At 42.0% G+C, this 16,825-nt stretch overlaps 1 protein-coding gene across 3 annotated transcripts in view; it reads left to right on the forward strand.

Moving 5' to 3' along the window:
• Positions 1–734: 734 nt before the first annotated feature.
• Positions 735–16,825, forward strand: part of LOC115403121 (zinc transporter ZIP10-like) — a 34,152-nt gene continuing 18,061 nt past the window's right edge. Inside the window, exons 1-4 of one of the 3 annotated variants that reach the window (XM_030111923.1) lie at positions 735–835; positions 11,410–11,486; positions 13,641–15,011; positions 15,288–15,477. In XM_030111923.1, the coding sequence (XP_029967783.1) occupies positions 13,662–15,011; positions 15,288–15,477 (1,540 nt within the window). In that variant the 5' untranslated portion in view covers positions 735–835; positions 11,410–11,486; positions 13,641–13,661. Of the gene's footprint in view, positions 836–9,646; positions 9,777–11,409; positions 11,487–13,640; positions 15,012–15,287; positions 15,478–16,825 lie in introns of those variants that run through there. The other 2 variants (XM_030111925.1, XM_030111924.1) reach the window with 2 other exon arrangements.

Below are 16,825 nucleotides of genomic sequence, written 5' to 3' on the forward strand. Positions count from 1 at the left end.
TTTTTAAAAAAGAGAGGGACGGAAAGATCCTTTTAAAATTACTAAAGCAATAAATTCATCTTTTATGTTAGCTCTTTTTTTTTCACTATTATTTTTATCTTGTGATGAATAAGTTAATTAAAAAGTCACAAACAAACCCCTAATAAATGTATCAATTTCTTACATGTAAATTGAGAATTTTTTTTTACATTTGTTTGTTCTTTTTTTGTGTCTTTTTTCCCTTTTCTTTTTTGATTCATCGTTTATTTTGTTTGCATGTTCAAAATAAAGCCTCAACCAACCAATCTATTTAATGAATATACTTAAAAACACAATAGATCTTTTCTTTATCCATTTTACACGCACCTACAATGGCATACTGATTAAAAAACAGAAACACGGAGATAATGGAAACTGGTGGAACGATCAGTGAATGAGGAAATGACTACAACTTCCTGGTGAAAAAGGGGGGGTTTACGCCTGCTTTAAGGTAGACTCGAGCAAAATACTTGGGATTTGAATGCAACGCTATGTGTACTTTTTATATACACATGAATCAAAAAGTAAAAAACGTGATCGCGTTATCTTCCGAGCATTCTTAAAGTAAAAACCGGTCCACACGTGCTCCCTCAGACAGTCACATGACACAGCCCACGCTCAAGGCGGAAAGCGGCGTCACAGCCTTCTTCAGAGCACTGCGCACTTTGCGCAGACAGCCGCCTCGCCGCCGCCGGGACTCTCCCGTCAACTCCGTAAGTCGTGTTGGTGGATACGCTGACCTCCCGCGCTTTGACGTAAAGCAGACGGCGGTTTTTGGTACCGAGCGGAGAGGAGATGCACACGGCACTCGAGTGAGGTAACTATATAAAAAAACCCATTTGTTATCATTCACTCCCACAACATGGACCCGGGCGGTGTCTGCCGATGCGTGTGGCTGTAACACACCGCCGCCGCGGACGTTTGGGAAGGAATATACAAAATTCGTGTCGCACTCTTTGTGGGGCTAATTTCCTGGGAGTCGTCTGCTAGCTAACGGCGGCGGCTCGGATTGTTGCCTTCCTTTATGAGCTAGCTTTAGCATTAGCTAAGGCACGAGGAGGCTCTTAACACAAAAGGGGCGTTAAGCTTTAAAGTTGTGCTTTGGGTGATTTTTAGGGGAGGATTGAGGACTCCGTTGTCTTATTTTTGTGGAGCTTAAGTGTTGGTTTTGTACGATTTGTCGCCGTCGTGTTTCGGTCACGTCTCAGTGGCGCTGAGCGGCTATTCTCGTGGGGGATATAGGCTCACCACGTGCGGCTTCTATGCCTCCCCCCCTTCCCCTGCGTCGTCCAGCCTCTCTCTGCTCACCCGGCTCGCAGCTTTACTGCTTTTTCTAGTGTTTACATCGTGTTTTAAACCTTTCCTCGTGCTTCCTGCCTTTGTGTAAAGCCGACGCCATAGGATTAGCTAATCTGCGAGCACTTCCTTTTTTACAGTTCGCTTCAGTTCACTGATCAGAGCTGTAAAGGACTAAGAATAACTGATTTGTTGCAGAAATATAATCGAACCCTTTTTTTTTAATCCATACAGTGAAACTGACCAGTGGTGTCTTTTATTAGTTTTTGGGGCATAAATGCGGCCAGTTTCTGTCGTCTAACTATCATCAGGCACCTAAACTGTTTTAAATGTTAAGAAACACACTGCGTAGATCAGGGATGTCAAACACAGTTTGGGGCCACATTCAGCCCAGTTTCATCTTGACTGTGCCAGACCAGTAAAATAGCGCCATTGAAATTTAAAGTTGTACTTAACAGAATATATGTGGTGAAAATGTCTATAATTTCTTGAAATCAAACTAGAACTTTTTCTAATCCCAACACAACTTCCTCTCTTCAGGTGCTACGCAGTGAAATGGCGCTAGAAACTGCTTGTTGCATCATACAGATTTTTTGCAAAGTCACCCTGACAGGATGCCTTTGTGGCTAGTTTGAAAGCCACGAGGTAGCTGACTAACATGGCAGCATCGCTGAAATCTCAACTCAGGTTGCTGTGTCTGCTACTTTAAGAAAACCCTTGCTTTCTTTGAGATTTTTATAGTTTGCTCAGCAGTTTGGTGGGCTGGATTGGAGCCTCTTGTGGGCTGGTTTTGGGCCAACGGGCCTTATGTTTGACACCCCTGATTTAGAATCTGCTCAGAGCTATAAAGGACTTGGTGAGCTAATGTGAGAGAACTGAGCATGCAGATGAACAGCTGTTAGACACATTTGTTCAAGTAATGCAAGCTTCAAACAGAGAAGCTGATAAGTGACCTATTTATTTGATTCTGTCAGAAATCTGCACAATTTCCCTCATCTTCATATTAAACACCTAAACTGTAGTATCTGTTAAGACAACACACAGTGTCTGTCATGTTAACAAGCACATTGTTCAGGGTTCCATCATTTTCAGGAATTAGGAAGCTTTGTCTGACCTTGCGGTACTTTTAAGTGATGCTGAAAGTTCCCTTTTGCCTCTTACAATAAGGTGCCAAACAGTGCAAATCAATAATACTCTCTTGATAACCAAGACATTCTTGTCCAGACAAGACATGAGTTTCCATGATTTTTCATTTAAGGACTGATTGTCGTTACCTTGTGCCAAAAAGCCTATGCTTGGGGCTTTTGTGTGAAGATTGAATGTTCTCTCTAGACGCCAATGCACTTAATAGATACACTGGCCAGGTGGACATGGTCTGAACATACTGAGAGATTGTTGATACATTAGACAAAAGATGTTAGGGTGGATTTGACAGGCAGGATAAGATTTGTGTGTCATGTCTGTTATATCAGTAGAGAAAGATGTTATTCAAACGATTCTTTCTACATACCACCTGTAGTTTTACCTGCAGTAAAGTATGAGCTTGAATTTAAACATGAATATGTAATTGACTTTTTGAGAAAACACAATTTTCAACTTTCCCTGAAATCCATTTTTCCACAGAGAAAGCTAATTTATGAGAACACTGTCCACTTTTTCAGGTCTAAATAAAAGTTTCAATCAAGTTCACACACCCTCCTACCGTTGCCCTTAGTCATCACAGTAATCCAGTGCTTATAATTTCTTGAAATACACTCAGCAGTCACCTCAAAGTGTTTGCTTACATGCCCTCTACTTAATGTCATCTGGTTATAAATGGCTTTCATTGTAATGAATGGAAAATCATAGTGATGAGTGCAGACTTAACTTGTTCTTCCTCTGCACGTCACAGTCCAAATATGAAAATTATTACATTTTTCTAATTTTTGAGTTCAGTAAATAACTATATTTTCCTCATTAATCTTCTTTTTGACAGAAGTGCATCGTATTCACTGAAGAAGAAAAGCATGACACATCTTACCTTGTAATTATGAGATCCTGATGTGGAAAAATGTACCCAATTTAGATGTAATAAATTCAGAATTAACACATTTTCATTTGGGTTAGTATTTCCAACCGTCACCTTGAGGCCTGGTTAAGTAAAATAAACATACCACATATGGGCCCCGACTGTTCACACTCAGAATTAATGGTGGCTGCTTTCACAATAGAATAGAAACCTTTAGTGTAAGTCTTCAGATGCAATTGAAACACACAAACACATTCACACACAACAGATAAGAACAGCACAGCCTTATATTAACACAGTAGTTCCTAATCTTTTTTTGAGCCGTGACCACATTTTGACCTAAGAAAATTTATTGCGACCCCACAGACAAATTCTCTCAAGAATCAGTTTTTCATAATTTTTGTTAGACTGTGTTCCAAAGTGCACAAAGTGACTATCTTATTTTCCCCAATCAGGATATGGGCTTTATTTACAAAGCTGAAAATGAATGCTTAACAATCTCTATCAACACACAGATGTGCCAGCTCAGACATGCTCAGACATGCTGCTTTTATTTGAACTACATTTTTATTCGAGAGAGTTCAAGTAGAATTTTGTCACAAGTGCATGGTTAACGATATCAAGCCTCAGAAATGCGCTGTGGACTGTAGAGTTTTCTTTACAGGCCCTTCAGACAGTGAGAATAAAAATGATGGGTTGTAGCCCCTCTTAGTACCCGCTATGAATCTGTTCAGTTGGAGAGTTTGTCACATTATGTACACTTCTCTCAAGTGTGGCATCCTGAGTTTAGGAAGAAGCATCGACAGTCATGAGGACAGCTTTTCCACGATGATGATAGAAAATCTTTTGAATCAGTGCCTTTAATATAAACAAATACTCTTAATAGTGCACACGTCACTTACGGTGAACTAATGTGGGAGGATTTAACAAAAGCTGTGAATCCCAGAGTGTCACTTGAACAGAACAGATGTGGATCTGGTAGCACAGGGTGCTCGTGGGAAGTCCTTGTCTCTGCTAAAGAGAAGGTGAGGATGGCGGTTTTATACCCTACCTCTTAATTAAAAGGCCTTTCACAGAGTCAGCTCAGAATTTGGAGGGATGGGAATATAAAGCTCACACTCAACACATCTCTTATCCTACAGTGGCCGAAGTGCTGTCAACAACACCCCTCCATGTTTATTAAAACCAATGATTTTCAAGCTTCTTGACCTTTGCATGAGTCTTATATAAGATATTAGTAATCTTAAGACTAAGCTGAGATGACCCTGAATGTGTTGTCTGGGTTATTCTCTGAGAACTAACAAAGCCCCTCAGAGAAATAGAAAAACTTCAACTGTTCATTCAGATGCAGGAGCTTTGAGTTGTGTTCAAACCTTGTGTGCTATCAGTGGAATTCCCCTTTTGGTGTTAACTTGTTATCAAATCTTGTTTACAGCTTGAACATCTCGCCTTGAGACATTACCAGAGATTTCCATTGCTTGGCTATATGTTTGAAAATGCTTACATGGAACAATGCTGCTTTTGTTCACAACCAACAAAGATCAAATGTTCACCTCTTAAATAGTGTAATGATTCAAGGTATGGCATTCCTGGAAAGAACATCAAGGCTTATCCAATGGGACCTTGGCTCGTATGTTTTGTACATAATGATGTCTCGTGTGTGAATAGTGTGAATTAATACATTGTTTTAGTCTCAGATTTGCTTACTAAACTTCTAAAATAAGCTTATAGGACGTGGACAAATTCAGGGTAACTCTGATGCTTATTTGTGGATTATTCCTTGTTATAAAGAAAGTAAATACAATTAGCAGCGGTAGTGTTGCAGCTTGCGTTTTTTTTTTTTTATTTAGCTTTTTAAAAGTAGCTTGTACGCAGTCCAAGTTTAATTGAACATTCTGTTATTTCAGATTCAGGGAGAACAAATGTACAGTATAAGGTTATTACGCTAAGCTATGCTAATGCGGACAAAAGTCCTAAGACTTGAAGAATAACTTTTGATTGTTTTTTTTTCTACTCTGAAGGCAGAACACATTGCCAGCCCTTTGACCAAAAGTATATTTAAGGTCAAACACAATGTCTGTATTGATGATAAAAACTTGAACATCTTCATTGTTTTATGATTAGCCACGCCTTTTGCTGGTCTGTCTGTTCAGCTGCCATTCTTGTTTTATCCTCCAAAATGTAAAATGTGGCCATCAAATTATGTTTTTGGGTGTTAAATGAGCAGAGAGGTTATTGAATGGCATCGGTTTGTAAACTGGTTCAACTCAACTTGAAGCTTACTGTCATGTAGGTACAAATAAGCCAGGAGAGTGTAAAAATACAAACTCCCCGCAGTACAAAATATTAGACACAAACTGCTTGAACAGTTTGAAAACTTGAAAGTTGTGAAGTTCCCCATCGTCTTTTCATGTCAGAATCTTCATGATTCACAAATAAACGTTCCCAAATTAGCCCCTTTTCCTTGTGGACTTGAATGTAATGAGGTTTTTGTCAACACAGACATGCTTGGCGTTTGTTTCTGAGTTCTCGGTGTTTGAACTGCATGTACTGATCCAAATATTTAAGCTATACTTACTGTTGATGTCTGAAGTTGAAGTGTAGCAACACTGGAGCAAAGTTTAGACATTTTATTTGTCGTACTTCAAAGGGCTTTCGGTGTTGACATTAGAGACAGGCACACTCACACACGGCTTCAGGTCTTTTATATTTTCAACACAAATTTTCTGGTGTGGCCTAACAAGGACTCCACATCTAGTCTTTCAAGGCTTCACCTTAAGATTATTTCCATTATTATAGATTGTTTGACTAAGATGGGTTTTGTGAGGAGGAGTATTGCACGACTGCAGTCTCAGGTCTGGTTGACCTAAACTAAATGATAGTCCGATGACCCTCTGCAGCCCGGAGAACATTTGTGATTCTGAAATTGCTGTGAAGCGTGGTTTATATATTAAACCAACCCTGGACTCTGCCGTATTTGTCAATTTCAGTACTGTGTTGATCAACTCAACTTCAAAAAACAAAATAAGGGAACATTAAGGAAATTGTTGCTCCTGGTGATTCTTTAAAAAAAAAAAAAAAAAGAAAGAAGGCAAAACCAAAGTAACACAAATTAGTTTAGACCAGCGGTGTCAGACACATTTCAGTTCTGGGGCCACGTATGTCCCAATTTCATATTGAGTGTTCTCTTAGAACAGTGCCATAATAAGTTTTAAAGGTGCATTAAGGAGTTTTTCAACTATAAAAATACTTATTTTCCACCATAAATATGTTACACATTTTTAATGATGTGTACAATGTGCCCTGACACATTCATTACAAGTACCGCTAACAGCGCTAAATTGTCACTTGAAAGTTGCAGTGCCGGTCCGGCACCAGAATTTTTTGGGGGAGAATTTGAAAGGAATGATGTAATGCACGCTCCGGCTGGCTTGATGGAGTTAAGTTTCATTTTGTCCGCCATTACTCCTCCAGATGCTTAGTGAGCAACAACTGAGCAGGATCTTCCAGAAAGTAAGAAAAGACTGGCTTGTAGCACTGCCACAGCTCCAGCACAGACTCCACCAGGTAAAAGAAATTTAAATTTTACTCGAACGCTACTAAAAGAGCGAGGAAGGAGTTCCCCTCTTCCGTGCACGCGAGCCACAGGCACGAGTTTTTCACTAAGTTGCATTACGCCCAAGGCCTGCAGGGGCCGCTGTTTCAGATAAAATGTGCAAACTCCTTAATGCACCTTTAAATTTAAACCAAAATATTTTTTTTATGTTGCGCCGCAGTCTACATAATGAAAATTGAGACAATATCTACACAACACAGTTGTTGATATTGACACAACAGCATAATGCTAGTCTGCTAACAGTGAGGTGGGTCTGTTTCATGGCAGCAGATGTTTCAGTTTGGGTCTCAGTGTGGTGCTGTGTTCACTAGTGAACTTGGAAATTTCTTTAAAAAAAAATCCATGTTTTCTTGGAAATTTTTATAATTTGCTTGGTGGTTTGTGGGGCTGGATTGGATACTCTTGCTGGCTGGTTTTGGCCCATGGGCCTCATGTTTCACACCCCTTGCTTAAAGAGTGTAGAAACCTCATGATTCAGGGCCCTGCCTTTATATTTTTTTTCTGTCTGTGGTCCACTGTAGGAAAAATCAGGACACCCCTGACCTAAACACAAACCAGATGCCGACAGTAAGCGGTAGATGAGCTCAAGATTAATATGTAAAACTCACTGGGAGTGTTTCCAGGACACGGTGTTATTTTTATGAACCGTCAGGTGTGGAATAACATCCGAGGAAACCTGCTCTGTTTTAGACTTTGCAAGTTAATTTTCACCACGGCCAAAATAATGAAACGGTTAACCACGTATACACACACACACACACACACACACACACACACACACACACACACATACACACACACACACACACGGGCTGCCACAAATTATGATTTTGGTAGTCGACTAATCACCGATTATTTTTTCGATTAGTCAACTAATCGCATCATACATAAATTAAAGTAAAACATAGTTTATCGCACCACCATGAAGCTGCTCTTATATAGCCACAATTAAATTTCAGCTTTTAAGTGTTTAAGGTATATTCTAACTAAAAATAAAGACAATTCAGATGATAGTTAATTAAACCTTTATTGAAATATGCAACAAACACTTGTTTAATTGTGTACCCTAAAGTGCAAATACTTGAGTAAAATAAGGAAAAGGCACTTGCCTAAACAAGACAAAAATTAATCCTTAATGTTATTTTTTTTTCTTAATTTGTGTTTGGCATCAAGAAACCAAGGAATTATTGAAGTTTTCGTCTCACTGACTCAAAACAAAAGTGCATTTTGTGTTCAGTGCTCAACTGTATACTACTTTATTACACTGCGACTCTACGTAATCCCAAACTACACAGGGCTCTGGTTCATAGCCAGGAAAGTCAGCATTTCTACATGTGTTGGAGACAGGCTGCTTTCTTTTGGGAGCAAATGTTCTGCTGCGGAGAAAATCCGCTCCGATGGGGTGAAGCTCTGAAACATAACGTTAGAAAACATTAGCGCGACATCACTTCTTATTAAAACACATCACTGTTATAACGTTAGAGAAAACATGAAATGTGTGCTAAAGGCAGCTAATGAATCAAATCGTCACCGCTAATGTTAACGTTGACAGCTATGAGTAAATAGCAAGTTAGCCCTCTATGCTAATATTATTAGCTTACCGAGACGACGGGCAATCATCGTTGTCACGAGCCACGACGTGCTTCTGTTTCGGCTGCTCATGCATCGCAGTTGTGCTGCCGTGGAAGGCAAGTTCTGTCCTGCAGATAGCTGCATTGCACACTTTTCTCTGACGTTTTCTTGTAATGCTCCCACACTTTTGAGCTCCGCTGCTGCCGGGTAGCCATGACACCAGTCTGGTGCTGTCGCAGCTGACACGACTGCGCATGTGTGTCAAATACAGAAAGGCAGACGCGACAGTGGAAGGTGCCGCGGCAGTTTCAAGACAAAAACAATAAAAAAAACAAACAAAAAAAAACAACGACTCGTCGACTATTAAATTAGTCGTCGATGATTTTAATAGTCGACATAACCATGATTAATCGACCAATCGTGGCAGCCCTAACACACACACACACACACACACACACACACACACACACACACACACACACACACACACCCCTATAAGCACTCCAGGAGTAGTTGGTCAGGTGGTTGACCCTGGATCTGACTGGACACACACACACGCACACACACACTCTCTCTCCCAGTGCCTCCCCGCCTCCTTGTACAAATTGGTTAAGACGCTAGACTCAAACATTCAACCCTTTACTGATGTTGGTGCTGGTGTGAACATTTTGAGTTCTTGTTGTCTTTTGCTTGTTACTCAGAGGTAAGCCTCCCCGTGCTTTGACATCTGTGCCGCCTCGTGTACCTCTACTCAATTTTCTGTTTTACTTGTCTGAGTCCGGTCGAGCCTTGCGGTCTTTAGCGCTCTCACACTGCGATGAACATGTTTCCAGGCCACAGAGCATCAGAGAGGCACCTGCGTCCCTCCACTGCAGGCTCGTCACCGTTTCTTTATCCTGCTGGCAGAAACCTCCTGTCGCCTGCTACTAATTACTCAACAGCTTCAACTCGCATAACCACAATCGGTTGCTGTATTTGTTGTCATGCATGGCGCTTATTCAAATGTAAGGAGTTAAGAAGTCTCAGCCTATTTGCTTTTGTTTTATTTGAACCGACGTGCGTCATGATAGCCTGCTTTCCCAGAAGGATGCTGGGTATTTTTTTTAACCATATGTCACGCCAACAGTGTTTTCCCAGTAGGTTTGTCTGACTTGCACAGTCTGCTTTAGACAGCCGCCTTGTCATTTAGGGCTTTTTTGCGCAAGCTGGAACTTTCCTTGACTTTATCTGAGAATTCTTTCATCATTATCATTGAGTGGATGACAGGTACGTTGGGATCTGCTCATACTGAAACATGTGGCTTCACCCACCACATGTGCTGAGTCTGCTTTGCTGAGCGGTTTCGTCTGACAGGCTGGAAATGAAAAGAGGCTTTTGACGTAACTGTGAGTATTGTTGGCGTCTGAGTCAGGATTGTCGGTTTGACCTGTGGAAATGGCCACCTTGATTCATGTAGGGATCAAACGTCAGCGTCTGTACCTGCAGGTGGATACCACATTTTCTTTTCCCTCCGTGACACTCTGACGTCTTTCCGTGTGGCAGCGTCCCGCTGTGCTGAAAACAGCTATTATGTTTTCAGTTGCTGATGTTTGTGACTACAAAGTGTTACTCAGGCTCGTCTCGAGTGTCTTACTCTCCCGAATCCCATCGTGCAACAACAGCTCATCATGCTTTCATGCAACATTTGGTCCATGTGGCGACTGACGTCTGTCCTTTTCTGGGTGCTTCAGGCCTGACTAAGAAAAACCTCAACTCTCATAATTTTTTCTTGTCTTTGGAACAAGTTGTTTTTTGACCCTCATTAGGTGTCTCTCTTCAGCAGTGTTGATCAAAAATGGGAAAATTAATTATCTAATGTATCGGTCAGATCTGGAAACCAGCTTGAATTTTTGAAATGATTCTGTGTATTTTGTACCTTTTGAGTGGCATATGTAATCCAGTATTGTGTTTTACTTTTTCTACGGATGGTAGCGTTTTTGTTTAGTAACAGCGTGTTTGAGTCCTTCAGTTACATGTCTGGAATACCACAGAAGATTGTTTTTCTCTCTTTCCCTGCTTGAGACTGATATGAGGAGGATGTGCACGGTCGCGTGAGAATCATATGAAGCAGTTTAAGGGTCAAAGTCAAACTGAAAAAACAACATTCCTCTGAAACAAAAAGAATACGAAGAGAGGTTTAAGAATAGTGTATAAACAATGTTTTGGGATTAACTGGTTTTTTTAATTGTTGTGGATTACATTGCGGGTGACTTACATTATTGCTCAGTTGGTGTTTAAGAGCTTCAGGATTGATTGATTATGAAGAGGTGACTCATGTTTCCCTGTTTCATACAGATTTTTTTAAACCCTTGTTTAAAAATTACTATTATTATTATAACTTATATGTAGTTCCTCTTACAGGTTAAACATGAGTGAAAGACAACGTAGACATGCTTGCTAGGAATTTATACTTTATATTGTTTGCATGATCACAATATTCTGTGAATACTTGTGAACCAGTCTGCTTTCATTGTGAGAAAAAGGATCATTTTGTAAGCTTTTTATTTCTACTTTGAAGACATCTGTGAAGGCTAGTAGTGATCCTTTTTTTTAAACAACGATTATGCAACGTTAATTTTATTGTTGCTGATCAATCAAAACTATTTTGTGGTCAATAAAATCCCTTTGTCATTATTAACCATGAAAAAGAAGAAGAAAACCTTTTATAAGCACATCCCAAACACGACTGCAGCAGTTTCTCTTAGTAGTTCGGCTTTGAGCTTCAAGAGTTTGATTATTAATTCTTCGTCTCAGGAGAATCTGCTGCAGGACGGTTTCTCATGGCATAACTGTGTGTTGTTAAAGGAAATTGGTTCCTGTGATCCGAGTCTGAATTTCACTTTATTTTATTATTCTGCAGTGCAAGGTTGAGAAGAGTTGTGAAGCCCTTCAGAGTGTTGCGTCAAGACGGGGGCCAAGCAGGAGGAAAACTATCCGGTGAGTTATCAAGGCCGTGCATTTCACACCTCCATGATTAGATTATTTGTTTGTATTGAAAAGAACTGTGGTTTCGCCGCGATTACATCTCCAACAATTATCTTCCCTCTTCAATTATTAAAGCATTAGGTCCCTTAACGTATTTTTCTTTTGCTTGCTTTAACATTAGCTTGAATAAAAGACAAGCTGAAGCTCAGTAGAGATCCTCCTCTTCCCATGAAAGAGGAATGTAATGAGGAAACCCTGCAGGCTGCTGCACAGAGGGTGTGCTCTGAAGAATAGGATCTGTTTTGTTCCGACCTATCTCCTGCAAGGTTCATAGGTCACTGTTGTCTCATGTTTATAAACACTGTCTTGTTGGTGGCTGCGAAGCCGGTCCGTGAACGCACTCAACGTCTGCAAGATTGAGCCGGAGAGCCATCAGTTGGCTCTCAGGAAACTTTACCAACCTCTCATTCAAGAAAACGGCCGTGAGTAACATTATTGTGAGCAAGCTTTGTGTTGAGTCGCTGTTAAAAAGCTGATTTAATTTAGTTTTTGCTATATTTAGGACAATTTGTTGCAGAGTTTAAATGTGGCAAAGGAAACATTTTTACCAAATTGTTCGCTGTTTACCAAAAACAGCCATTGTGTGGCATCAGATCTTGAAACTTTGTATAGAAATTGACCTCAATTTTGTGAAACGAATGGAAGGAATGAGTGAGTCATGATTTCCTGATAAACGTTTGATGTCATCTGGATGGTGATTAGACGTTTGATGAATGGCCAAAGGCTTTATCTTCACTTTGATCTATTCAAACATCATGCTTTTAGCCTTTGGATTCATTGGCTGAGCTAATTTTATATCTGCAAAACAATAATGGAATACATTTGAGCTTGTGAGGGGAAATGTTTGTGCAGCTCAGTAGATTCGTTTAGTTTCTTGCTGCTCTGTGGCTATCCAGAAAGAAGTAACTGTTGTTACACTGTGGTGTTTTGCTGTTAGCGGTCTGAAGTGTGCTGTGTGTTGTTAACTGGCTTGACAGCCATGAGGAGGATCTATCCCCATCCTTGTTTTTAACAGTGTCTGTGGTCAGCACAACACAGATCTGTTCCCTGGCGATGGAAGAGCTGTAAATCCAGTGTAAACTTCCCTAACAAGTGTGTGTGTGTGTGCTAGCATTACGCGGCAGTACTCATCTGGCCTCTCTTTTGCCCACACCCCCACCCCCTCCCCACCCCCTCAGCCACCCACAGGCTTCACAAGACCTTATGAGGATCATTTGACTGAAATGATATTGCTGCTTCAGGCTTTTTAAAGTGTGTGTCGGGGGGAAAAACAAGCAATTGGTTACACAATTCTCTGCAGAGAGTTTACTGTGTGGCAGAAGGCCCTGTGATTCACTTATTAGATCTGTTATTCCAAGCTGAGAGTAGCAGGGTGGAAGGAGTTGGTGTTTGTGTTGTTATGGTCATTCTTTTTTTTTTTTTCCTTTGAATTTGATCCTCTTAACTCTGAGAGGTTTGTCAATTCACACATCTGCCTCAGTCGGTTAGAAGAGGGATTGTTTAATGAATCACTGATTCCAGTTAATGTTGATTATCATAGATTATCTTCATAAAGTAGGCAGTGGTGAAAACGACTGCTGGTTATTTATTGCTTATTCACCCTTGACACTTGAGTTTGGACTTGAAAGATCATCATGTTGTTAATGAATAAGTTTATAAAACTAAATAATTAAATCCAGCCACTTTCTCCTTGTTATGTTCCGCCCAAGCCTGAAAATAAATGTTTCTGCAGAATACTATAGATTAATTTATATTGTTAAAAAAAAAAAAAAAAATTGCCAGAACATACAAAGGATTTCTAGGAAATAGTGATTGAAAACATTGAATTGGTAATTTTTCTCAAACATTGAAGACAGATTTTTGTTTTCTGAATGAACCCATAGTAGTGCTGGAGTGACGTTTGGAGCAGGATGTGTATTGAAGCAATACATCCATAGTGCAGCCCCCTCTCATAAAGTGGGGCGCATGTATTGAATCATGAGTACTAGATACCTATACCGTCGTTGCACAGCCATCAGCGGTCACCTCCGATCACTCTCTCAGTCCTTGCTTCAGCGTGAAGTGTGTGAATGAGACTCTGATCCTGTGCTCTCCCTGTTGTTGCAGGGGAAAAGAAGTGAGGGGACAATGCGAGTCCAAGCGCACACCAAGTTCTGCTTCCTGTGTGTGCTCACCTTCCTCTTCCATCAGTGCAACCACTGCCATGGAGAAACGCACAGCCACGACCACGCCGACCACGGGCACGCCCACAGTGACCTGCAGATCTCCGAGGCTCCGTACGTGAGAGTGGCCACCGTGTCCCCGATGTCTGGGAGTTCGGAGTCAGACGCTCTGGAGGAGGAGCAGCGCTACTTCATCCAGGAACTGTTCAGGCGCTACGGACGGAAGGATCGTTTGGACTTCGACGGATTTCAGGAGCTGCTCTCCAGTTTGGGTCTGGGCACGGTGAAAGTGGTCAGCGTGGAGCACGAAGACCTGGGCCACGACCACGTGGCTCACCTCGACGCGCTGGACTTGCAGGAGGGGCACCACTCACATGGTTCGCCCGCCAGAGACAACCACAACCATGGGCATGGTCACTCGCACCATAAGCCAGGATCCCACCACTCACACACACAACGTGGACACACAACCCCGTGCAGCAAGACCACTGCTTCAAAAAACCACGAGCATGGACACAGTCACGAGGACAATGGTTCTGATGGACATGTGCACGGTGGACACGACCACCATCACAATCATAATCATGGCCGCACTCACACTAAGGTGGAAGGTAGTGACCAGAAACATTCTGATGGACATGTTCAGGACGCACACGACCACGACCATGACCACGACCACGACCATGACCACGACCATGACCACGACCACGACCACGACCACGACCATGACCACGACCATGACCACGACCATGACCACGACCATGACCACGACCACACACAAGACAAACAGCACAAGCAGGAGCAGAGTAACCAGAATGATCTGTCCTCTAAGACTCACAGTGATCATGATGATCATGACGATCACAGTGGTCATGAACATAATAACATCCCTCAAGAGCAAACAGCCACAGACATCACTCCCGTCATTCAGGATCCGTCTGCCCCCCTGGACCCCTCCCAGCCCCCTCTGGTTCCAACGTCCTCTCCGGCCCCAGCAGAAAGCAGGACAAAGAGACCCAGAAAGCCAGCGAGAGGGAGAGGAAACAGAGGCCGGAACAAAACCCCGTCTCCTCTCACACCTTCATCTGACAGCCATGATCACGGCCACGACCATGACCACGACCATGACCACAATCATGACCACGATCATGACCACAATCATGACCACGATCATGACCACGATCATGACCACGGACACGGTCACAGTCATTCTCATAAAAAGAAGAGAGAAGCACCGGGGTCCGACGTCACCCCGGAGCCTCTGGACACTGCTCTCTCGGGACATCCAGGTGGACAGTTTCATCAGCATGAAGAGGTAAAAACATGACCTTATACGACCTTTGATCTGTATTTTTTACTGTTTGACAGCAACAAATGTCTATATTTACTGCAGCTTTCATGTCCTGGAGGCATTTTGATGAGTAATTTTTTTTACAGAAACCTCTAATGAAATTTCTCTACACTGTAGTATTAATGTTCGTAGGGTTCTCCTTTAACCATTTACAAGTCCAGTCTGAAGCAGGCACTCTCAACTGACACTGATGCTGTGAAGTGATCTCTGGCCCCTTCTATTGTAATCACTGTCTGATAGTCTTCTCCTTTTCAGTGTTTGAACCTCACTCAGCTCCTCAGCTACTACGGCCTGAGTCCCAACTCGCTCATCTCCCCCAGACACTTCACCTACCTGTGTCCCGCCCTGCTCTACCAGATCGACAGCCGCTCCTGCATCCGCCACTACCACCAGGTGGTGGAGCAGACAGCTCTGGAGCCCATCAGCCCAGGTAAGCACACTTCTAAAATAGAAAGTAAAAAAAAAAAATAATAATTCAAGCTGGAGGATGAAGTTTTGTCATCTGAGATGTAGTAAGAAGAAAAAAAAATGCATAGTTTCAAACCACACTTTAGAGTTTAATCTCAATTAAAGCCGCAAGCGGCATTGGACGGGACCTCGCCCTCTGGCAAGGTGGCCCGACTGAGGTCGTCCTCGTACCTTGATGACCGAAGTCCAGGTCACTGGGAACCTTGCTCCTCCATAGACTTCCAGCACCCTCTCACCCACTAACATGGAGTTGTTAGCATCCCCCATCCGCTGACATGGAGCTGTTAGCATCTGTCATCCACTAACATGTAGCTGTTAGCATCTCCCATCTGCTAACAGGTAGCTGTTAGCATCTGTCATCCGCTAACATGTAGCTTTTAGCATCTCCCATCCACTCACATGTAGCTGTTAGCATCTCCCATCCGCTAACATGTAGCTGTTAGCATCTCCCATCCACTCACATGTAGCTGTTAACATCTTCCATTCGCTAACATGTAGCTGTTAGCATTTCCCATCCGCTAACATGTAGCTGTTAGCATCTCCTATCCACTGACATGGAGTTGTTAGCATGTCCCACCCACTAACATGTAGCTGTTAGCATCTCCTATCCACTAACATGGAGTTGTTAGCATGTCGCATCCATTAACATGTAGCTGTTAGCATCTCTTATCCACTAACATGGAGTTGTTAGCATCTCCCATCTATTAACATGTAGATATTAGCATCTGTCATACACTAACATGAAGGTGTTAGCATCTGCCACCTGCTAACATGTAGCTGTTAGCATCTGTCATCCACTAACATTTAGCTGTTAGCACTGAAGTTTAGGTAATCGGGAACCTTGTCAGTATATAAACCATTTTCATGACTTGACCTCATTTTCTGTTGTAAATTTGCTTTTAATTTGAAGGAATTTTGGGCTTTTATTTTGGAAAGGTAGACCATGCTGTCATAATCACCGGCTAACACATCGTACTCCATAAACATCTATTTTCATGATTGTACTTCATTTTCTGTTGTGAACGGGCCTTTCTTTTGCAGGATTTCTTTGCTTTTATTTTGGAAAGGAAAGGTTTTTTTGACACCTGGACCTTATTTATAGGTGTGTGCCTGCTCATATACTCACTCACACAGACATCGTGCAGCTTCGAGTCCTTCAGAAGTTATTTAGATCCAACCGATTCAGCAGGGGCCACGGCAATGGAGCTGCAGTGCGGGAAGCCCCATTGCTGTGGCCCCCGCTGAATCGGTTGGATCTGAATAACTTCTGAAGGACTCCGATAGTGACTCTTTACATCGCTGAAACTCTG

The sequence above is a fragment of the Salarias fasciatus genome, chromosome 16 (assembly GCF_902148845.1).
Source record: "Salarias fasciatus chromosome 16, fSalaFa1.1, whole genome shotgun sequence".
NCBI lineage: Eukaryota > Metazoa > Chordata > Actinopteri > Blenniiformes > Blenniidae > Salarias > Salarias fasciatus.